This window comes from Balaenoptera ricei, chromosome 1 (genome assembly GCF_028023285.1).
Source record: "Balaenoptera ricei isolate mBalRic1 chromosome 1, mBalRic1.hap2, whole genome shotgun sequence".
Lineage (NCBI taxonomy): Eukaryota > Metazoa > Chordata > Mammalia > Artiodactyla > Balaenopteridae > Balaenoptera > Balaenoptera ricei.
In genome coordinates this window covers 74,445,574-74,469,895 of record NC_082639.1, presented here as the reverse complement: position 1 = coordinate 74,469,895, position 24,322 = coordinate 74,445,574, and the positions used below count along the sequence as shown (strand labels likewise).

General features: G+C 41.8%; 1 protein-coding gene across 1 annotated transcript in view; it reads left to right on the top strand.

The window, feature by feature from the left end:
• The window catches only part of LPAR3 (lysophosphatidic acid receptor 3), a 74,236-nt gene that overhangs the window by 5,335 nt on the left and 44,579 nt on the right, over positions 1 to 24,322 (top strand). The window contains exon 2 of the mRNA XM_059899772.1: positions 18,463 to 19,219. Coding sequence (XP_059755755.1) covers positions 18,484 to 19,219 — 736 coding nt within the window. The 5' untranslated portion in view covers positions 18,463 to 18,483. The remainder of the gene's footprint in view (positions 1 to 18,462; positions 19,220 to 24,322) is intronic.

The window sequence follows — 24,322 nt, the reverse complement described above, 5'->3', positions numbered from 1 at the left end:
GTTTATCATTAAACATCCACCTACAGCCTTATCATTCACTGATGACTTCTGCCTGAATCAGCCACCTCTCTGAAGGTTGCCAAATGGTGATTCTTTATTTCCATTACTCCTTCCACATTTGTTAGTTGGCATTCTGCTATTAGGAAGAACTTTCTTTCTCCTTCATGCATTTATTCATTTATATTAGGAAGTATTTGTGGATTCCTTTTGTATACAGTATGTTGAGATCTCTTAGTATAATTATTTATTTTGATGCTCAAATTATTCTCAGTTTGGCCAGTGGGAGTCCCTTTGAACTGGCTCCTTTGTCCTTTTGACATCCTTATGATCATTGAACATTTAAAAATTTTCTGTCACCCCAAGGCATCCCAGGCTCATCTTGTACTTTCCCTCACCTGGTTAGTCATCCCTTTTGGTAGAGAATGGTATTTAGAAACCAAGATATAGAAAGTTGATTGTGTCCATTTTTACTGGGGTGTCTTAGATCTCTCAGAGGACAGAGCTAGGAAATATAGGTATATATGTATTTACACATACACATTTATATATTTTCTACATTAGGCCACATATTATAAAATCATGAGTTCATACTAATACCTCCAATTCCAGTCCAACACCCAAGGATCTTTCTAGTCTTATCCCTTTATATCTTTTTACATATCTTCTCTGGCAGTTAGAAACTTGACTCTCATTACCTTCAATATTTTTACTTATTTGCTCAGAGTAGCCCACCTCTCAGCCCCAAAGGCCATCCTGCCTCCTCTGTGTCCATCTCTCTCTTCCCACTGCTGCTCATCTTTGGTGCCAGGCCTGCTAGCCCATGTGTCTATGCAGCTTTATTATCAGCCTCCAGTTCCTCCAGCTCACTACTCTGTGTGGCTCCCCAGCCCCCCAAACTCTCTCCATCATACTGCGTTCTCTGCCACATGCTGACCCCTCAGTTCTGGGGAGGGAAGAAAAGAGAAGGCAGAGGAAGAGAGAAGAAGATGGGAATGAAAGAAAGCAAAGATAGAAACAGCATATACATTTTTAAAGGTTTCCATGGATTGCTACTAGGTCATTACTAGCCTTTCTCAGTTGATTTCCAGCCTAATTTCTATAGTCAGATAATTGATGTCTGTGGCCTGGTTCAACTGGTAGTCTCTAGTTTGTTGATGGAGAAAGTAAAATGCTTTAGGAGAAACTGTTTCTTACGTTATATCATTCAACATGTTAGAAGTAAACTGGGTGGCTTGCTCTTCTGAGCTTTCTCTGAAGCAGGCAAACTGACTAATCATTGCTATTTTCTATCGTGTATTTAGAGTTTTATTCAGTCCTTTTCATTTGTTTATGGATTTTTCCCATAAACTCTTGTCAACAATTCTAAGTAGAGATACATGTACAAATTTTTATTGACATTTACCACAACCACATTATATTACTTCTAGAATCACTAAATATTTGCAAAAGGCATTAATGTCATTATGGAGAACAAATCTGCATTTTTATTTCTCTTGGGGTTAGAGGATTAATTACTGAAAAAAGGCTCCAGTGGTCAGGGTGGTGAAAAGAGCCCTGGGCTAGAAGGATGAGAGCTGGTCAAAGTGAATCAGTGTCTCCCAGTTTTAATTTTCTTCTCTGTAAGATGGAGAAAGCTACACTGCCCATCTCACCATGGGATCAAATGGGAAAAGAGACATGAACTCACTTTGAAAACTGTTCAGTGGCATATTAGTGAATATATTTTGATGGATTACTCTAAGATCCAGATAGAGTAGTCTAGAGGAAGCATGGTAATATGATTAGAAGGTTAAACATCAGGTTTTCAACCCAGCTGGCTAAACTCCTTTTATACTTATTCTCTGGGACTAAATAGTTTCAACTGGTAGTGAAAAACACCCGTTAGTGACCCTGGACAGGGTGATAGAGGGGAGAAGTTCTTGGGGTTGTAATGCCGGTGACCCACCCTGTCTGAGGGAGGGATTGCCTCCTTTGACCTCCCCTCCCTGGTACTCTCTCTTGGGATCCCCCTCCCCAACCTATTGGGAACAGACTTACCCTGTTGCTTTACTGGACTTGTCTCACTCCTCTGGACCTGGAAGTGGATTGAGAACTTTACATTGGCTATTTCATTCACTTTGTCCCAGTAACCCAGTAACCTGACAAGTTTGATCTTTTCTCCCTTTTTTAACAGAGGAAATTGAGGCTCAAAGAGGTCAAGTAACTATCCTCAGGCCCCACTGATAATAACAGTAATGAAATTAGCACTCTGTGTCAGAGGCTATTCTAAGCACCTTATTTAAATCTCCCTATAGTCTTAGGAAGAAGGTACTGTTGTTATCCCCATTTTACAGATGACAGAATTAAGGCACAGAGAGGTTAACTAACTTGCTGGTAAGTAAGGCTTCACACTCAGGCCAGTTATCTCCAGAGGCCATGCTCTTTTGCTCTTCTGATATCCAGTTTCCCCAACACCATTTGTTGAAGAGACCGTGTTTTCCCCATTGTGTATTCTTGGCACCTTTGCCAAAGATCAATTGATCATATATGCATGGGTTGATTCCTAGGCTCTCTATTCTGTTCCATTGGTCTATATGTCTGTCTTTATGTCAGAACCATACTTTTTTGATTACTGTAACTTTGTATTACTATTGCTTTGTAGTATATTTTGAAACCAGGAAGTATGAGACCTCTAGATTTGTTCTTTCTCAAGATTGTTATGGGTGTTTGGAATCCTTTGTGTTTTCATGTGAATTTTAGGATTTTTTTTCTATTTCTGTAAAAAAAAAAGATGCTGCTGAGATTTTGATAGGAATTGTTCTGAATCTGTAAATTACCTTGAGTTGTATAGACATCTTAACAATATTAGATTCTAATCCATGAACACAGTATGTCTTTCCATTTATTTATGTCTTCTTTAATTTCTTCCATCATTGTTTTGTAGTTTTGAGTATACAAGTCTTTTGCCTCCTTGATTATGTTTATTCTTAAGTATTTTATTCAGTATGATGCTATTGTAAATGGGATTGTTTTCTTAATTTCCTTTTCAGCTTGTTCGTTGTTAGCGTATAGAAATGCAACTGATTTTTGTATGTTGATTTTGTATCGTACAACCTTACTGAATTCATCGATTAGTTCTAACAGTTATTTTTTTGTGGGATCTTTAGGGTTTTCTACATATAAGATCATGTCATCTGCAAACATGATTTTACTCCTTCCTTTCCGATATAGATACCTTTTATATCCTTGTCTTGTCTGGCTAGGACTTGAGATACTTTGTTGAATAGAAGTGGCCAGAGTGGGTCTCCTTGCCTTGTTTCTGATCTTAAAGGAAAAGCTTTCAGTTTTTCACTGTTGAGTATGATGTTCATTCTGGGGGTCATGCTCTTAACCACTCTGCTTACCTGCTTATCTGCTAATATTTGAACCCAGAACCTGAAGCCTGTGTTCTTCTGCCACATCACATTGTCTCTCCTCTGCTTCCTTACCCCCTTCTACACTCCTGCCTCCCTGCTTTGTTTCAAGCAACGGAAGAGGGAAGTGGCAGTCTCTTAAGCGTAGTCACTGTGGCGCTAGGCCCGTACTCTCAGGCAGGAGAAGAATCTTTCCTGGACTGTAGTTATTTTAGTGTAAGTATAGGATGCCTTTGTTATTGGTCCTTGTTAAATTGAAGTGTTAGAGCATGAACAGTTAAAATTCCAGAATACCAGTTGTATATTCTATTGAATTTTGGGGAAATTTTGAGTTAACTTTCTTGGGAGGTACTATCTACCATGTATTGAGTACACCCTGTGTCCTAAGCATCTTGCTACGCACTTTATAAACATTGCTTTAATTATCCTTTCAACAATCCTATATAGTTGTCGTAGTTATTATGTTGTAGTTATTTTTAGAGAGGAAGGAAAAGTCTCTGGCCAGATCGGCAGCATGCCAGGTTAGAGCCATCGCTGAAAGTGATGAGCCTACATCTGACCCAGGTTCAGCTGACGCCAAAGCTTCTGCTCCTTTCCCCCGGCCACCCGGCCCTCCTATGTGTCACAGCCTGCCATGCTCTCCTTGAAAGTGTTTAGGTGACCAGAACTCCACTGGTCTGGCCTTCCACTCTCTAAACCCTGTTGTAAATACCCATGCTAAAATGTCCATTTCTTTATTTATTCTGACCAACGAACATCCATTATGCAATGGAGGAATAGAAATATGCAAACCAGAACAAAACAAAACAAAACTCCCATTCAGAAGAAAGGGAGACATGCAGCAGACATGATAAAAGCCCGCTGGGCAGGACTGAAGACTTCCCTGCCCTGGTCCCTTCCTCTGTGCTTTATGCGAGAGGCTTCCTGGTGGCCCTGACTGTGACTCTGTTCCCTGGGAAGTTCTTCCTTGTCCGTTACCCTCTGTGGCCATATCTGAAATGGGTGTTGGAAAGTGTGTGCTCCGGGCCACTCTGTGGCTTCCATAGCAGTATAATTCCTTAAAAAGTTTATAGGCTTCTGGTCTGTTTGCTTCTAGTCAGTTCCATACACCAGTTACCACATCCAAATTCTATTTTGGACCAAGGTCTTAGGCATTTCTTTTTTCCCAACTTCTATGCTGGGCCCATCTCTCTTTTCCTCTCCTTAGTGGTTTCTGCCCTGAAGTCCTCTGAAACATGGACTTGGGCAGGAGGATGCAGGCTTACTCTTTACTGTCGGCCTGACTACTTTGTTCCAAGGCCATGTTTTATTGAGAGGCCTTTGAGAAAGGCTGTGAGCAGTGATACTATTTTCTGCTCTATGGGGTTGCAGAAGCAGTTAACTTTTCTAACCTTCCAAGGCCTCCAACTTCTGGATGCTGACCATTCTTTTCCACCTTTGCTTACAAACGATCCTTGCCTGAGCTCGTCTCTTTCTGGGAATGCCTTGCTAAAAGCTGCGAGGAGCAGCCGATGCATGCTTATATGATGTTTCCTTCCAGTGCCTGCACCTAGAGCTGCAGGCTTCTTAGGCAGAGAGGCCTCCAAACACAGTGATTTGAAGACAACAGAAGTTTATTTTTCTCTCTTGTTAACAGTCCTGAGGTGAGTGGTTTGGATTTGAAGGGCTTCTTTTATCTTGTTTTTCCACTATCCACCAGGGCAATGTTTCTCAAACTCCCTTTGTTTATAAAGACTGGATCTTTTTTATTGCCAGTGTGCCAAAGACCAATACTTTTGGTTTATACTCCACTGATCACGCACTTGTATTTCACAGCAATGTCAAATTGTCGCAGACATTTCTAGGTGTTTATTCACAATTTCTGTACTTATCTCCTCATTAATGGAAGCTTGTCCCTGGACTGCTTCGAGTTGTGCTTCTAGGCCTTTGCCCTGGTCTGAGTGTTCAGGGCTGGATCACAGGGCTGCTCGTGCTCCAGCTTGCAGGAAGGAGGAAGAGCACGGAGGCACACGCACTATTTCAGGGCTCACCTGGAAGCCGCAGATTTCATTTATGCTCACAATCCATTGGCAAGAAGTTGGTCACAGGCCTCCCTGTAAGAAGGCTGGGAAATAGAGTTTTTTACTCTATAAGAAAAGGAAAACATGGTTTAGCACTTTGTGCCATAGACCATAAAGCTAAATAATGATAGAAGAAATATTTATTAGCGAAATCGCAGGGCAGCAGACAATCATGGGCAAACGAGTTAGAAGAACTGTTCTGAGTTCAGTGCCCCGTCACTCAGGACAGGGCCTCTTGGAAACGGAGTCTGGGGTCCTGCTGGCCTTTTCACGCAACCAGGAGGTCAGAGGCTGGTTGTGCAGTGAGGTTAACAAGGGGGAAGTTCATGTGAGAAGAGGCTGAGAACCATTCTCAGGAGGAAATCCAGAAATCGAATACCCAGGTTTGGAGTTGGAATCCACAAGGTGGTATTCAGAGTGCTGGGGCAGGGGCAGATCTGAAGGCTTAGGCCACTGCCGTAGTCAGGATCAGTGCGCATCAGGAAAGGGGTTCCAGTAGCCTACTCTGAGCCCAAGCAAAGCACCGGAGGAGGGAGGACAAAAGGTCCTGGCCAGTGTGAGCCGGACGAAGCCTCTCCAATCCCAAACCTCTCTGCCAGCTTGCAAATGCTCTGCTACAAACAGCTAGTGAAGCCCGAGGCCACCATTGTTTTAGCCCCTGCATTAAAACCTGGTGCTTAAACCCCAAACTTTATTCCTATCCCGACAGCTGAACTGAGGGAGGTTTCATGTCCCAACCTGCATACATGCTACCCTTATGATGACTTTCTTCTTGTTTATCTTGAAGGCAGTTTGGGAGCTTAGCATGAGGGAGAGAGGACGTGAGTGGTGTCAGGGCTTGAGCTAGTTCAGGAGTCATCCACATAGAGGAAAAAACTTGAGCAATCATAGCTCTTGTGGAAGAAAGTTTAAAGGGAAAAGAAGAGGGGGCTGAGAGCCAAGTCTAGGAGTATGTACACTTCAAGGCTGATGGAAGAACAGGAGACAGAAATACTGAGGACAGTGGGAAAAGAACCAGGAAAAAGTAGGGTCACAGAGGCTTCGGGGGGGAGTTTCAAAAAAGGAATAACTCTCTCAGCGTCCACAGTGAAACCAAAGAAAAAGAGGACTGGAAACAAAGGAATTGTTATTGAATTATTCAATAAAATTGAACATATTTTTCTTATGTGCTGATTACAGGCAAGGTTCTGTGTTTGTGCCTCAGAGAACAGGGAGACAGAAGGATACTAGCTCTGCTTCCAACAGGTTTGGAAGTGAGGTTAAGACGAATCAATATTTTATATGATATGTTGAATGCCACAGGAGAGCTACCAAGTATTTGTCAGCCAAATTTCTTGGAAGAATAGCCTATACTTTCTTTCCACTTCCGTATCACCCGAGCATTATTCAATACAGTGTGATCAAGTTTCTGTCTCTTCTGCTTTCAACCAGTGAACTAAAACTAACCAACACGTGAACCAGACACGCGTTGTCCACGTGCCTATATTGGGCATCAGGTGCACAGACATGAGTAAGAAACTGTGGTGGCCCTTCAGAAGCTCACAGTATGGTGGTAAAGGCTGACACTGAGGCAGAGGCTGCTTCTACAGGGCAGTGTCAGGGGAGTACCCCTCCAGTGGCTAAAAGAGAGTCCGAATTTAGTAAATAAAAAGTCACCTTAGGAGAACGAATATACACATGTCTGAAAGTTCCAGGTATATAGATGTGTGCAGGTTCCAGAGTCAAGGACCACCTCCGATCTCCCCCAAGGGCGTTTGTATTCATTTAGGAAGAGTAGAGGTGAGGAATGCTAGAATAAGATGGAATAGAAATGAGTTTATTCCTGACCTCCCTCCCCCCAGTGCCTTGAGCCCCCATGCTTCTTTGTCTACTCAGGGACTAAGTCTAACCTGTATCCCCAGGGTCTAAAGGTCATCTGCCATTATAGCCTCTCCACCTAGGTTGCAGCCTGCAGAGCTTCTGGGAGAGTGGCACTTATCCAGCATCCCCCACCGCTGGCCCTGCCACTGGAAATGCCACTGTGGAGGGTGGATCAGTGGTGCCACCAAAAGGCAGTCCTTGTAGTGATGTCTGCATGGCCTTGCATCAGGCTGCAGTGCCCCCTTTGGCTCAGGTTGTCATTACCCTGACCCCCTCTGCCCCGCTCTCCTCACAGCACCTTAAGGAAAACTCTACTGCTTCTTTCTCTGCAGTGTCTAGATTCAAACCTGGCTAACCTTAGGTCCCAATGAACACTTCAACCCATGTCATTTATTTTCATGGTATACAAGACCAAGAACACAGAGTTGGAACTGGTCCTTGATTACACTAGAGGACATCTGTGAGGTAGACTTCAACAGGCAGGGATCTGTTGGAATCCAGTGCAGTCATCTTTATTGTATATAATGCCTCTAACTATGGGCAAATCACTCATTGACTGAATCACTTACTGTGTGTAGCGAAATTTATTAGGGTTCTGGTACTCTAAGGGGACATAGGGGGCATCCAAAGAATTGTGATACCGGCCCATGCCTTTGGGAATACGGTTTTTCCTCTTTCCTTCTCTGAGAGTTGTTACACTTATAGCCAGGAAATATGTGTACTCAATCTTACTAAAAGATTTAAGAAAAATCTATAACATATTAACACCTTACAAATAACACTGTTGTATTACAATGTACTTGAAGATATCTGTATTGCTCAGAGTTCCACAGGAAACATGATATAGTTAATTTGGTATTTGGAGCAGGGGATGGTAACTTGGTAACTGGGGGAGGGCAGAGTTCATGGAAACCAAGAGATGGTACAGTGACCCAGAGCTAGAAACAGCAAGGAGCTGTTAACACCCCTCAACCTGGAAGCCAAGGGCAGGGCGAAGGAGAGGCTGCCTGCCAGGCACTAACCCAGCCAACCCGTAGCAACCTGGCAGGGAGGGAGCAGGGGAAATCAGTGTCTCAGCCTTGCCCCACGCACTCCTCCCCATCTCTCGCTGTACCTCTCAGGGCAGGAGCTGGAGGGCAAGGAAGCCGGTTGATTCAGTCCCGCAGGGAAAAGAGTAAGTGGAGGAGGTTGGAGAGGGAGCTGGAGGGACCAATGGATGAGATCAGGCACAGCATTCAAATGCCTTTTATATGCACTTCCGTGACCTGGTTACCTTCATACAGATGTGCTGTTTTACTACGAGACATGCATAGGGTGGGAGAGGGCGGCAGGACGGGGATGGTTATGAGTTCCTTGCTTTAGTGATGAAACAGCAGTGCTCTCCTTAAAGCCTCTGAAGCCTTCATTAAAACAACCATTTCCCACTACAGCCACATGCTTTGAAAATATGACTGTCCTTTCTGTATAGAGTTTCAGAATTCAGTCAGGCACTAACCTGAGCTGGTGTGCTTTCCAGAAGCAAGGAGGGGTCACTGCAGATCACTATTCACCTATTGCTGGGAACAGCGGGGGATTATTTAGAACAAGAGGCTGTTGAGTATCCTTCTCAGGACTGGTGGCAGGAGATTGAGTCACGAAATGGAGAGTGAGCCAGGTAATTAATGCAGTTCATGGTTAAGTTAGGACAAACAGTTTGGACCAAAATTTTCTCTGTTGTGAATTTTATAATGTAAAGAAATCTAATTTTCTTCTTATGGGAAGTCATTGGCTGTAAGTAGGAACTTTGAAATTTCTCAAAATATATTTTCACAGAATGACAAAGTTCTTTGTACAAGAAGAATATCTCTTTCAGGGATGAATGTCCACACTTTAAATTTTGGCATTCTCTCCTCCTTCAAACATGTGATTACATGATGATCTAAGGATTATTTGGTATATAATAGAACATATGGGGTTATATTATATATAAATATTATTCATTTTAAACATTTTGATTAGTGTCTTTACTTTTAAGAGGGTCAAAGGACAAAATGTGTCTGTCATCTTTCCAGCCTAATGAATTAGATGAGATTAAAATCATATACAATTGGTAAAGTAAACACAATTAAAGATTTACATTACATTTGGATAAGCTGAGTCAGGGAGTTTGCTGATCATATAAAATCCCTGTCTCACCTCGTTTATTTGGTTCAGTTCTGTATGTTTTCAAGTTTGCTTTCCTGTTTAACCAAGAGGTTTAAGAGGTCCTCGGTCATCAGTGACATCTGAGGAACAATACATTTGATTATAGTTGTTTATTAAACAAGTCCTAGGGTAGCAGCTGTTTGTATATACCATGGCCTCTTGTAAATCCACCCACTCGATGGAGAGAGAGAAAGCAGTGGTTGAAACAGCTGACATGCAACAGGCGGTCCTCCCTGCCTACAGGACTCAGAAACGTGCGCTGGCACAATAACCTGTTTATCCTGCTGAGCTCTGGCTGCAGTTGCCCCTGTGTGTCACTGAGCTGAAGATGACTTGAGGCATGGAAGTTTCTCATTTCCCAAGCGCACTGGGCGTGTGCCTGCTTCTCCTCTGTGGCTGCTGTCTTGGGAACTTTACTACCAGTAGAAGCACTCGGTGTGCTGTGGGACCTTGTTGCTCTGTGGAGAGCAGGCGGTCACAGAACAATTTTATGTGCGTGAGTTTACCATTCGTTCCTAAGAAACAGAGTAATGAAACTTTAACAAAGTTGAGTTCAGCTTTCTTAAGAGAAATGGTCTAGTGTATTAAGATAGGGTAGCAGATTTGTAAAAGTGCTACACTTAACAGGTACCCCTAAAGTAAACGTATTAGCTTTACCCAAGAGTATCGAGGATCTCAATACTCTGTCATAGATAATATCTGTTTAAGTTGAATCTCCAATAGGTGGCTACTCCTTTGTGTTATTTTACCACAGCAAAGAGTAAAATAACTGCTTATGAAACCTGTAGGCTTTATTTATTTTGAAATTACTGTGGTATAGTAGAGTTGATAACATCCTCTCCCCTCTCTCTTTTTAAAATCTATTTTTAATATTTATTTATTTATAAGACCGTTTTATATTTACAGAAAAATTGAGCAGATAGAATAGAGAGTTCCCATGTTATACTCCCACTCCTACACACTAACATCTTACAGTAATATGGTACATTTTTTACAGTTAATGAACTGATATGGATTCATCATTATTAACTGAAGTCCCACTTTATTCAGATTTTCTTACTTTCTACATAATGTTCCTTTTCTGTTCCAGGATCTGAGATACACATTATATTCAGATGTTATGTCTCCTTAGGTTCCTCTTAGCTGTGACAGTTTCTCAGATTTTCTTTGTTTTTGATGACCTTGATGGTTTTTGAGAATGTCTCCCAACTGGGATTTGTCTGAGGTTTTTCTCAGATTAGACTGGGGTTATGGGTTTTGGGAAGGAAGATTACAGAGTAAAGTGCCATTCTTAACATATTTTATCAAGGTTACAGACTAGCAACATGACTTATCACTGTTGATGTTAACCTTGATCACCTGGCCGAAGTCATGTTTGTCAAGTTTCTCCACTGCAAAGTGAGCCTCCCCCTTGCATACTCTCCTCTTTGGGAGGAAGTCACCATGCACAGTCCACACTTACGGAGTGGGAGATATGTTCCCCTCCTTTAGAGTGGAATATCTACATGATTTATTTGGAATTCTTCTGCATGGGAGATATGTCTCTTCTTTTTCATTTATTATTTTTCTCAGTCATTTACTTCCAACAATATGGACTAATAGATTTTTTAAAAATACATTGGGTTATATAGTCCAATCCTACTTGATTTATTTCGTTGCTCAAATTGTTCTAGCTTGGCCATTGGGTCTCCCTTTCTTTGGAAGTTATGTTCAAAGAGAAGCATAATTTCTGATGTCCATACAGACAGGGGGTGGGGGAGGTCTCTACGGTGGGACTGCCCTTCAGACCACCCTGTCTTGTCTGCTCTGGTAAAGCCTCTGTTCAAGGGTGGCAAACACCACTCCTCACACCTGTCAGCCAGCAGGGCTTGGAGCCAAGTCTACAAAGGAAAATGAAAGAGTTCTGAGACCCAAATTAGAGAGTGTACAGCAGTAGAAGAAAGTAATAAGGCTCAGTTTGGGTAGGGCGCACGTGTGCCCAAGGATACTTAATTTAATTCTACATTTAACTAGTATTTACTGAGTGCCTACTGTGTGCTGGGTGTTGTTCCACGTGCTGGGGACAGACCATAACCCCAAGCAGTTGGTGTCAGGTAGTGAGAAATGCTGTAAAGAAAAATAAAGCAGAGGAAAGGGCGATAGTGCCGTGAGGGCAGGGGTTTGGGTGAGGTGCGTTTTTTACAAAGGGGCAGGGAAGAGAATCTCTGGTGAAGTGACATTTGGGCTGGAATGAGGTGGCAAAGTGAGCCCTGAAGGTATCTGGGGGAAGAGCCTTCTGGGAGGAGCAGCAGTTTAAGGACCTTGAAACTAATGGCTAGAATGAACCTCAAGGATCATATGTGGATTTAAATCTCCCATGCTGTCCTAATTTTGCCATTAACATGAATTATTAAAAGAATTCAGTGAGCAAACGTGATTGCTGAGAAGGAGTGGTCTCTTTTCTGGCCGTTAGCGTACCAACTAACCTAATCTCCAACTCCCATCTGGCTGGAGTTTCCAGAGAGGGGAGGATAGTTCTACATTTGTAGACCACAGGAAAAGAAAATGTGCACAGCACCAAATGATCTTGTTTCGATGCACCCTGTTTCGTCCTAAGGGGAAAAAGAAAGTGTTATTGAAAGTCAACTAAAAGGCCAGCAGTAACTTGTCTCGTAAGATGTAGCTCGAAATAAGCTGCTTGAGTGGTTTTCACATGTCTTAATTTTCATAATTGTTTCCACATTATGGGCTGACTGGACAGTTTTTCAGAGAATCGAGTTTGGGAGAGTCCAAATGAAAGCTTTGCTCCTGAAGTTTTCATTTGGATTCCACATATAGACTTTCTAAACCATCATTTTATGAAGTCTTAAATTACTGAAGTTTGAAGTTGTGGTAATACCTCTAAAGTTTAACATCTTTTGTTTCTGGGTCAGAACTATTCAAACCCTCTAAACCTTAAGTATAAAAAAAAAAAGAAAAAGAAAAAAAAACAGCTTGGGATTTGGCAGAATTAAAGTTTAGCAACGTTACTCTTGAAATTGTATTGTGTGCCCTGCTTACTGTAAAATTTGAAAACATATTTTCAGAAAAAAATGCCTTTTCTGTACTTCTCAGGGCTTTTAAAACAAAATAAAAAACCCAAAGTGTATTTAGAATGCCCAACTTTTTTTATAGTGCAAGACAGTCTTTGAACGTGATTTGGTGGGATCAGTCTATTTTGGTAATCCCATGGTTGTTGTTAAGTATGACTATAGTTCTTGTTCTGTCTGGTGTTTCATTTATCTGTGGAGGGAAAATGTAGTGTTGTAGAGAAGCACACAAGCCTGGGAGCATAGCTGCCTGAAGAGAAGCCAGGATCTTCCACTTACTAGTTGTGCAACCTTAGGCGAGGTTGCTTCAGTTTCCTCACCTGCAAAATGGATATGCTAGTAGTATCTACATCACTGAGGGGAGGATTAAATGAGATGACCTACATAAAATGCTTAGTCCAACACCAGGCACAAAGTAATCAGTCAAATATTAGCAATTAAAAATAGTAATAATGAAGTCAAGATATTAAGTAACTAACCCAAGAACACATAGTTAATTAGTGAAGTTCTCTAATTGGCATATTTAGTGGGTGATGTGTAAGTCATCAAAGGCATTTAACTGAACCTCTTCATTTTAGTGGGGGAAGAGATAGTGTCCGGTGCAGATTCATTTTTTTCCTTCCACACATGCTGATGCTATAGACATGAGCATAAAAGGCAAGCTCCCTGCTCTCCTGGAGCGAAATGGTCTAGCAGTGGGGGGTGAATAATAAAGGCAAACACACACAAAAAAAATACGTCACAACCGGTAGAGAAAACAAGGCTCTCTGATAGCGAGACCTGGGCGTTACTTTCGATTGGTCAGAGAGGGGTATCTCTGTGGAGGGAATGTTTAGGCTTAGATAATAGAATCATACTTTAAGGTTTGAGAGAGGTCGAGAAACTATGTCGATAATTTGTTATAAGCTCGCTAAAGTTTTTGGTAATTTCCAGCTAGGAGAATATGGTGATCTGTAGTTAATATGTACTCTACTGGGGACTGTCAACAAGCTTGATAACATATGGCAGAGAAAAAAAATCAAAAGTACTAATTCAGAAACTTCTAGTTATTCATATTTGGGGCTCCGGGGCAATTGTGTTAGGAAATGTTTTATAAGAGAGTTGGGGAAAGTGACGTCTTGATTTGGTCAGTTGTCAGCATATAAGGTTGTGTGGTTACATGAAGTTTTAAGTAGAAAACCATTTTATTTTCATTAATAGTGGAAAATGCTAAAGTGCGCTGTGCTGGTAAGAGTAGTAATAACGAACATAAGTGAATCCTTGAGGCTTTTCCTTTGAGCATTAATTTTGATTTTTCATTGTCGTAGTTGTCAAAGAAAGGTAGATTAAGTAGAATATGTGCTCCTAAGACAGAATTTGTAGACTAGCATTTAAAAGTCTATTTATTTATTTATTACAGAAAATGTGGAACATAGAAAAAACTGGAAAGAATTTTTAAAAAATGACCCGCAATTCTACCATTCTTAATTAACTATTTACGCTTTGAGTATTTTCCTTATTTTCTTTCTATATCTTTTAAAAATAGTTAAGACATACAAACACAAGCACATTTGTGTGTGTTTATATGTATGTTATATATGTATGTATACATAAATATCTGTATATGTATACATACACATATATTTATAATTAAAATAATGGCATATGCTTTTCCTCATATTACTACAACTTCATAGTAAACATGGTTTTCAATGGCTGTTTAATATTCCATCCTGTGGAATCTTTTTCATCAATTCCCTATATAAACTTTTTATATTCTCATTGTCTATTTCTCCCAAAAGTAGAATTCGAGGCTCAGAGGTAGGGAACTGTGTGGTGGGAGTTCCGGTTAATCATGGTTTTCTTGTGGTTTTCAACTTTGTAAGACAAAACTGCTTCTCATTCTCAGGACGAATTTTGCTAAAATATGTCGAAGAACATGCCATTTTGGTTTTGATGGGGGAAAGTTGAACTTGAAGATTTTTGAAGTAAGAATCATTGAGGTTTTAGGGCATCATCTAATTACAAATTCAACCAAATTTATGAACCAAAATAAATGTTAAGACCCCTTTAAAAGGAAATTAGAATCCATAAACAAGACGAAAAGACAACCCTCAGAATGGGAGAAAATATTTGCAAATGAAGCAACTGACAAAGGATTAATCTCCAGAATTTACAAGCAGCTCATGCAGCTCAATACCAAAAAAACAACCCAATCCAAAAATGGGCAGAAGACCTAAATCGACATTTCTCCAAAGAAGATATACTGATTGCCAACAAACACATGAAAGAATGCTCAACATCATTAATCATTAAAGAAATGCAAATCAAAACTACAATGAGATATCATCTCACACCGGTCAGAATGGCCATCATCAAAAAATCTACAAACAATAAATGCTGGAGAGGGTGTGGAGAAAAGGGAACCCTCTTGCACTGTTGGTGGGAATGTAAATTGATACAGCCACTATGGAGAACAGTATGGAGGTTCCTTAAAAAACTAAAAATAGAACTACCATATGACCCAGCAATCCCACTACTGGGCATATACCCTGAGAAAACCATAATTCAAAGACTCATGTACCACAATATTCATTGCAGCTCTATTTACAATAGCCAGGACATGGAAGCAACCTAAGTGTCCATCAACAGATGAATGGATAAAGAAGATGTGGCACATATATACAATGGAATATTACTCATCCATGAAAAGGAACGAAATTGAGTTACTTGTAGTGAGGTGGATGGACCTAGAGTCTGTCATACAGAGTGAAGTAAGTCAGAAAGAGAAAAACAAATACCATATGCTAACACATATATATGGAATCTAAAAAAAAAAAAAAAAAAGGTCATGAAGAACATAGGGGCAGGACGGGAATAAAGACGCAGACCTACTAGAGAATGGACTTGAGGACACGGGGAGGGGGAAGGGTAAGCTGGGACAAAGTGAGAGAGTGGCATGGGCATATATACACTACCAAATGTAAAACTGATAGCTAGTGGGAAGCAGCCGCATAGCACAGGGAGATCAGCTGGGTGCTTTGTGACCACATAGAGGGGTGGGATAGGGAGGGTGGGAGGGAGGGAGACACAAGAGGGAAGAGATATGGAGATATATGTATATGTATAGCTGACTCACTTTGTTATAAAGCAGAAACTAACACACCATTGTAATTATACTCCAATAAAGATGTTTAAAAAAAAAAAAGGAAATTAGGAAAATTTAAAGTTTTTTGGTAGTATGTTAATTCCTACATCTTTCTGACAGTTTAATCTTGATTAAACTGATGAGTTAATCAAGAATAATATAATTTTAAAATTAGAAATGTGCTTCTCTTAGCTATCTAAAGCATATAGCAGAATAAAAAGGATTTTTCATTCATGATAGGACACATAATAATTGCACACATAGGGACTTCCCTGGTGGCGCAGTGGTTAAGAATCCACCTACCAATGCAGGGGACATGGGTTCGAGCCCTGGTCTGGGAAGACCCCACATGCTGTGAAGCAACTAAGCCCGTGTGCCACAGCTGCTGAGCCTGCGCTCTAGAGCCGATGAGCCACAACTACTGAGCCTATGTGCTGCAACTACTGAAACCTGCAAGCCTAGAACCTATGCTCCGCAACAAGAGAAGCCACTGCAGTGAGAAGACCGCACACCGCAACGAAGAGTAGCCCCCGCCCGCTGCAACCAGAAAAAACCCGCACACAGCAACGAAGACCCAACGCAGCCAAAAATAAATACATTTATTTATTTATTAAAAAAGAAATTGCGCACATAAGAAGACACATAATCATTAAAATTTCTTATGTGGTTTTTGGATTTTTTTGTCTTGAATTTCTGTGTACTTTCAATACTGTTGAAAGCTACATTTTCCCCTTGGATATTAAAATTGAATTTCACTAGATTAGTATCTGCTATGCAACTCTTATATGTGCTGGTGGGATTAGAAATATGATCTGTCTCAAGGGCAGTTCAACAACATGTATCAGAAACCTTTAAATAAATTTATATTCTTTACTTCATCAACTTGAAATCCATGGATTAATCCTAAGGAAATAATTGGTGAAGTCTGTAAAGATTAATGCATAAGAATGTAGCCTTGCTTGTAAAAGTGAAATATTGGAAACAACCTAAATATGCAACAGTTAGGGATTAGTTAAGTAAAGTGTGGTATATTCATACTGGAATATTATGAAGCTATTAAAATTATCATGTAGATCTATAGTTTTAATTTGGGAAAATTATCATGATGCAGTATAGATATATTGCCCTGTTGTATCTTTGTTTTGTCCTTATTAAAATTGAATCCCCCTTCCTTGTAACTGAAAGGCACTAGAACCATTTGTCTCTTGAGACCACTCCCATTTTGTTTATTTTAAGCATATAAAATGATATTTTACCTTTCATTATTTACCGCAGGGATGCATATATCTAATTCATGAAAAATATCATTATACCATTAAAATATAAATATATAAAAAGAAGACTGTCTATGATAAATTTCTATTTGGTACTACTTCAAGCTGATATTTGATCCACTTATCCTGATTCTGGATGTGGTATTGGACTGTAGAATTTATAAGAGCCTTAAGAGCTGGGGATTTCTAGTAAGATTTTACTGTTAGAGCCACTTCATTCCCACCAGTGGACTGCTCAGTGCCTGGGCCTTCTGGATCTCCAGCTTTCCAGCAAAAAAGTTGTAGCCTTGTTTCTGGAGAGAGAGCCCGTGGTCATTCTCCCCAGAAGCTAGATTTTCTGGCCTTCAACCCCAGTCTCCATTGATTGGACACTTCATGGCTATAGCCAGACTACTGTGAGGCAGAACACCTGGTCTTCCTAATAAGCATAGATGGACGGACATTGTTTGAGTCCTTGCCCAGCCCCTCCTTGGCCAGAATCCCTCACTTTTGGGCTGCAAGAGATCTTGTCCTGAGATTAGTGTCTTGCCTGTCTGTTTGATACCCCATTTTGGGGTCTACTTTCAGACATGTGTCTGGAGGACTTGCCCCTCCTTGGCAGGAGTGTTCTCACACCCTTGGACTCCAGATCCTAGTCTTACCCATGGAGGCCTGGTCTTCTACTACCATCAGTGTGGAAGAGAGTCCAGGGAAGGAAACTGACTTGAAGTGACTGAGGTGGATAATCCAATATGCAAACTCACATTGGTACAATTTGGATTAGGAGAATAAGAAAGAAGTGAACAAAAAGGTAAGGAAGGAAGATTGAGGCCAGAGTCGCCAGCCCTGCACCACATGCTTAACAAGTGTTGTCATTGTAGTTTGAAACTAAAAGATGGCAAAAGGAGGATCAGGATTGGAATCAGAAGTGGTAGAAAATTAATCTCTTGGGGAAGCCATTTGGTCATGTGAAGAGTAACTCAACACCTGTTATCTGGGCAACAATGTGCCTGGCATTACCAACCTGCCCTTGATTAATGAACAGAACCTATAAATAAGAAATGAGCTGGAAACCACCAGGAGAAGCCTTAACGTGCTATGCTATAATTGTTACCAATGCAGGGGGGATTATTGCAAGGCTCAGAATATTTGACCTATTCCTGCCTCCATGACCATTCATTCATTCAGCCAAGCAGCCAGCCAACCATTCAGCAAATACCTGTCTTGAGGCAGCCAGGGCAGATGGGTCCTGGGGTTATCATGGTGAACAAAATAGACACAGACCCTCCTTCACTGCGCTTGCACCTAACCTGGAAAACAGACAACGATGACTGATATGATATAAATGCTGTGATAGGTGGTCAGGGGCCAGGGTCCTGGAGCAAAGGGCATGTACACTGAGATTTGAAGGATTAATAGGAGTTGACTAGAACAAGGGGCTTAGCAATGGCAATTGGTTGTTTAGTGATTGATTTTTCCAAAGAGTGATATTTGTTTCTTCTTTAAATTTCTTTCTAGGATGTTCAGTTCTTCTCCACAATGAATGAGTGTTACTATGATAAGCAGATGGACTTTTTTTATAATAGGAGCAACACTGACACTGCCAATGAGTGGACAGGAACGAAGCTTGTAATTGTTTTGTGTGTTGGAACATTTTTCTGCCTGTTTATCTTTTTTTCTAATTCTCTGGTCATCGCAGCAGTAATCAAAAACAGAAAGTTTCATTTCCCCTTCTACTACCTGTTGGCTAACCTAGCTGCTGCAGATTTCTTTGCTGGAATTGCCTATGTATACCTGATGTTTAACACTGGCCCAGTTTCAAAAACTCTGACTGTCAACCGCTGGTTTCTCCGCCAGGGGCTTCTGGACACTAGCTTAACAGCCTCCCTGACCAATTTGTTGGTTATTGCCGTGGAGAGGCACATGTCAATCATGACGATGCGAGTCCACAGCAACCTGACGAAAAAGAGAGTGACGCTGCTCATCTTGTTCGTCTGGGCCATTGCCATCTTTATGGGGGCTGTCCCCACACTGGGCTGGAATTGCCTCTGTGACATCTCTGCCTGCTCTTCCCTGGCCCCCATTTATAGCAGGAGTTACCTCATTTTCTGGACTGTGTCCAACCTCATGGCCTTCTTCATTATGGTCGTGGTGTACCTGCGGATCTACATGTACGTAAAGAGGAAAACCAACGTCTTATCTCCGCACACAAGTGGGTCCATCAGCCACCGGAGGACACCCATGAAGCTAATGAAGACGGTGATGACTGTCTTAGGTAAGAGGAACCAAGTCAGCCATTATTCCCCTTCATTCAGCAAATATTTGTTGAGCACCTGCTGTATACAAGGCACTTACTAGGTAGTTGGAATGCAGCAGTGAACATGAACAGACATAAACCCTCACCTGTCTGGAGCTTATACTCTAATAGGGGAAGACAATATAAGTATTCTAATGGGGACAAACAAAATAATTTTATGGTACATTTTATTATAAAATTTGTAAAATAAGATGTTGAGTGGTCTAATGGGGAAAAACAAAGCAGGAAAGAGATATAAGGAATGCGCTAAGCAGGTATAGTTTGCAATTTTAAAACGTGTTGTGAGGGACAGCTTCACCTAGAAGGCGACGTTTTAGCCAAGATGGGAAAGTGGTGAGGGCATGACCATGTGCGTGTGGGGGGAAGGGTGTTCCAGGCAGGAGATGCAGTGAGCGTAGGAGGCTGAACAGCAAGGGGGCCAGTGTGGCTGGAGTGGAGTGGAGGGAGGGGGGGAGGTGATGAGGTCAGAGAGTTGAGGTGGTAGAGGTGGAGTGACTCAGATTCAGTCAGGCTACACGGTTATCATAAAGTCTTTGCTTTCCTGAGGGAGAGGAGGAGAAGCCATTGGAAGGTTTTGAACGAGGGAGTGACGTGATCTGACTTGAATTTTTTTTTAAAAATTAATTAATTAATTAATTTATTTATAAATAAATTTATAATTTATTTATTTATGGCTGTGTTGGGGCTTCGTTTCTGTGCGAGGGCTTTCTCTAGTTGCGGCAAGCGGGGGCCACTCCTCATCGCGGTGCACGGGCCTCTCACTATTCGCGGCCTCTCTTGTTGCGGAGCATGGGCTCCAGATGCGCAGGCTCAGTAGTTGTGGCTCACGGGCCTAGCTGCTCCGCGGCATGTGGGATCTTCCCAGACCAGGGCTCGAACCCGTATGCCCTGCATTGGCAGGCAGACTCTCAACCACTGCGCCACCAGGGAAGCCCCCTGACTTGAATTTTAATGGCATTTCTCTGGCTGCTGTTTTGAGGAAGTACCGTAGTGGGGCAAGGGTAAAAACAGAGAACTGCTTAAGAGCGTATTTCAGTACTCAAGAGAGATGGTAATGACTAGGACCAGAGGGCATCTAGAGGTGATGCCACAAGGTTGCATTCTGAATTTTTTTAGATGGTAGAGTTAATAGGATTTGCTGAGCGGTAAGTTATGAAGAAAGGCGGGAGGAGGAGGGGAGGGTGGAGAGCGTCATTTGCGGAGATGCGGAAGACAGAAGAGGAGATTTGAGGGGAAGGTTGGGAGTCTGGCTTTGGACTAGCTAAGTTTAGGATTTTATTAGACAGTGAATTGAATTTCTCCTATTGAAGTGATCCTATTGAATCAAGAGTTGAGGATTTAGGTCTGGGCTGGAGATCTATATTTGAGAGTCGTTTGGGGAAAAAAAAATGGTATTTTAAACCACAAGACTGGATGAGCCCACCATGGAGGTGAGTGTGGGTGGAAGAGAGAAGAGGACCGAGGGACAAGCCCTGGGGTCCTCCAACGTAGGGAGGGTGGGAAGGCAGGGAGCAACGTCACAAGAGCCCGGGAAAAGGAGAAGCCTGAAAAGCCAGGAGAATACGGTGGCCTGGAAGCTGTGAGAAGGAAAGGGTGTATCAGCAATGTTAATACTCCTGAGAGGTGGAGTCAGATGCGGTCTTAGCAGAGTGGTAGTTGTTTGGTGACCTTGAGAAGATCAAAACTAGTGTAGCCAAGAGCCTGATGAGAAAGAAGTGAAGAAACGGAGGGAGGAGAGTCTTTAAGACAGAGTTTAAACAGCTCTGAGGAGTTTTGCTCTCCACTGTGAGCCCTGGACCAAGGAGACACTTTTGGGGCAAAGAATTTTCCCTTCATTTTGTTTTCTCTATGGCAGGTAGCCAGTTGTGCCCCAATTCCAGTCCCGGGTTACAGGTAGAATTTGTGATATGTGGGCAAACAAGAACTTTTGTGGCTTCACAGGCCTTGTGTTCTACGTTAGAGAGGTCATTTTCTCACCATGTGTGGTGGCTGCAGCCATGGGGACCATGATTGAGAGAGAGCCAGGAGTATATTCCTTTTAATTCCCAGTGTGACCGAACTATAAAATGCATTCTTGGGAAACAATTCATAATGGAGGATGCAGGGTATATATGGTGTGGTATGGGAACCATCATGATGTCTGCAGGTCCTGAAACTGCTCGTAAGATTTGGAGGTCAGCAGACACATAGTGTGATTGTTAAAATAATTTCAAACTGAGGATTTATTTTAGTTAGCAAATATTTATGTAGGGTTTAATATGTGTCAAGCATTGTCCTAAGTGTTTTACAGATATTAACTTATTTAATTCCCATGGCAACCCTGTGAGGTAGGTGCTACTGTCATCCCCCTACCAGATGAAGAAACGGAGTGGAGAGTTTAAGCAGTATGCCCAAGGTCACTTGTTATTAATGGTGGAACCAAGACTGACCAGTTGGCCTTTGGAGTCCACATGTTTATTTCCACACTCTATAGCTAGTTTTGCTCTATTTGGACTTTTTACTGGCCTCCTCTTTGTCCTGTCTTCTGCTTTGACCACCTCATTCTCCTTTTAGTGTCTTGACAAGAACATAGACAACAGTAAGAAAAGGAGTAGTCACATTAATCCATTTTTCCACTCTTGAGCTAGAGCTGTTGCTGTTTTTGGTATTTATTGGTAGTGTCAACAAACTCTGCTGCTTTCCCTGCTTAACTTGCAAGCATAATCATTTGCTTGGCTATGTATCTTGAGAAACTACCTGCCTAATTAAAGAGAAAACCTTTTTTCCAGCATGTTCTATATTATATACAGCATGAGATGGAAAAAAAACTTCTGTCATTCTAGGTAGGACTTTTTGTGAGATGGTCATCATGGTCACCAGCTTCAGTGTCATATGTAACTCTGTCTGGAATGTATGGAAGGGCTTAAAATGAAAGAGCTGTGTGGTTTGGGCAGGTGTGGTGTTGGATAAGGGCAAAACCAGAAGAAACAGTGAGATTGCCGAGTAGGTTAAGAGAAGTCAGGGCATCAAGATGAAACAACATTGGGGAATTGGTTAACATCAGGAAGACAGTTTGGTGTGGAGGACCTGGGGAAGTTCCTCAGTGGTGAGACAGAGGGATCTGGTGGAAGACAGGAAGTTTGGGGACAGGGGAAATGAAACCAAAGAGCTAGGTGGTATGAGGTTTTTAGGCTTCCAGCTCCTGACTTCTTCAGATAACAGATTTGGGTTTTAGCCCCACCTCTGTGATTTTCTACAGGGGTGATCTGAAGCACATTAGCTCACCTTTTCTTGGTTAAATTTCCTCATCTGAGGTTGAATAGGTAAACTTTAAATTCTTTCCAAGTTATGAAATTCAGTAATCCTACCATGACGGTAAGTAGCCAAAGCCAACACAGAGTTCGTGGATTGACTGTGTATCAAAGCACAGAGTCCCCTTCCATGAGAGCATCTTTCATGGTGTTCCTTAGGAAGGAAGCCCTTTAGTTGCTCTATCTGGTACATGTAAGAATTTGGTTGCCTAATACAGGTGTCTCTCATATGATAGTATATGCATTAGAAAAATCAACAGGGCTGGCAGGACCTACCATCACTGTAGTCACTGGTTCTGAGTATATGGAAATTAATAGCTTAATACTTATTTCATTAATGATTACCTGATTTAAATATCTTCATGATAAAATGCTAAACCTTTCTATTTACTCCTTGATATATATTTTGTAGGAAAGGTTAATTTAAGATTAAAGTTTCTTACATACATAACTTCTTTTAAGTCTTAGAAAGTTAAACAATAAATATATATCTACTGTCTGTTAAATAACATCTAAGAGGCAAAGGGCTGCATGTATTCAGTGAGCTTAATCTCATTTCAGAGAAGGAAGAATGGATAATTAGGGGCTGTAGAGTTTGGGGAAGGCTTCTTAGGGAGCTTGGGGTGTGATCTGGAAGGATGGGTGGGATTTGTATTGGCAGGAGGGAAAGAATTCTATGTAGGAGAAACAGTATAATCAGAAGTGTGATGGCAGAGACATGTAAAGCTTGTGCAGTAACACAAGGAAGGCCCCGTGGAACTCAGATGCATGTTGAGGTACAAGGGGAAATAACTCAGCTCTGAGCCAGAAAAGTTTAGTTGGCCATCCTCTTTGGAAGGAGAGGGGTAGACCGGATGACCTTTGTGTTTCTTTCTGGCTTTAGGATTTTGGTTGAACACAAAAAGCATACAGAGCCGGATGGGGAGCAGACTCTTTCCTGTTTGAGGGAGGTGGTGGTAGTGATGATGGCGATGTGGATTTTAAATCTGTGTGTGACTGGAAAGGCATCTAGGCATTGTGTTCCCATTTCAGCAGCCCTGAGGCAGAATGCTGCTCACTTCTGGGTTATAATGTGTGATGGGCCCTTTACGTGAAAGAAGTTGCTTATTTTTTAATTTTATTTATTTGTTTATTGGCTGCGTTGGGTCTTCGTTGCTGCACATGGGCTTTCTCCAGTTGCGGCGAGCCGGGGCCACTCTTCGCTGTGGTCAGCAGGCCTCCCATTGCGGTGGCCTCTCTCGTTGCGGAGCACAGGCTCCAGGAGTGCGGGCCTCAGCAGTTGCAGCACACGGGCTTAGCAGCTGTGGCTCACGGGCTCCAGAGCTCAGGCTCAGCAGCTGTGGTGCACAGGCCCAGCTGCTCCGAGGCATGTGGGATCTTCCGGGACCAGGGCTCGAACCCATGTCCCCTACATTGGCAGGCGGACTCCCAACCACTGCACCACCAGTTGCTTGTTGAATGTTCTCATCGAAAAGACATTGGAGACATATGATCCTACTTTCCACAGGGCACCAAGGCCCTGCCTAAGAGAGACTCCTGTATTTTGAAATCTTACTTGTCAGCCAGCCTAATCAGCCACAGCAACCCCAAACACACAAGATACCCCATGTGGAAACCTCTTATTTATTGTCAAACAACACACTAGGTGAACTGTGTACACATGGATGTTTTATTTTTCAAGAAAATAGGCTGGGCTTTCTTTTATTCTGCAGTATCTTAAAATGCAAAAGAAAAGAAAGATTCAAAGGATTTGTGAACCATACTTTTGAAA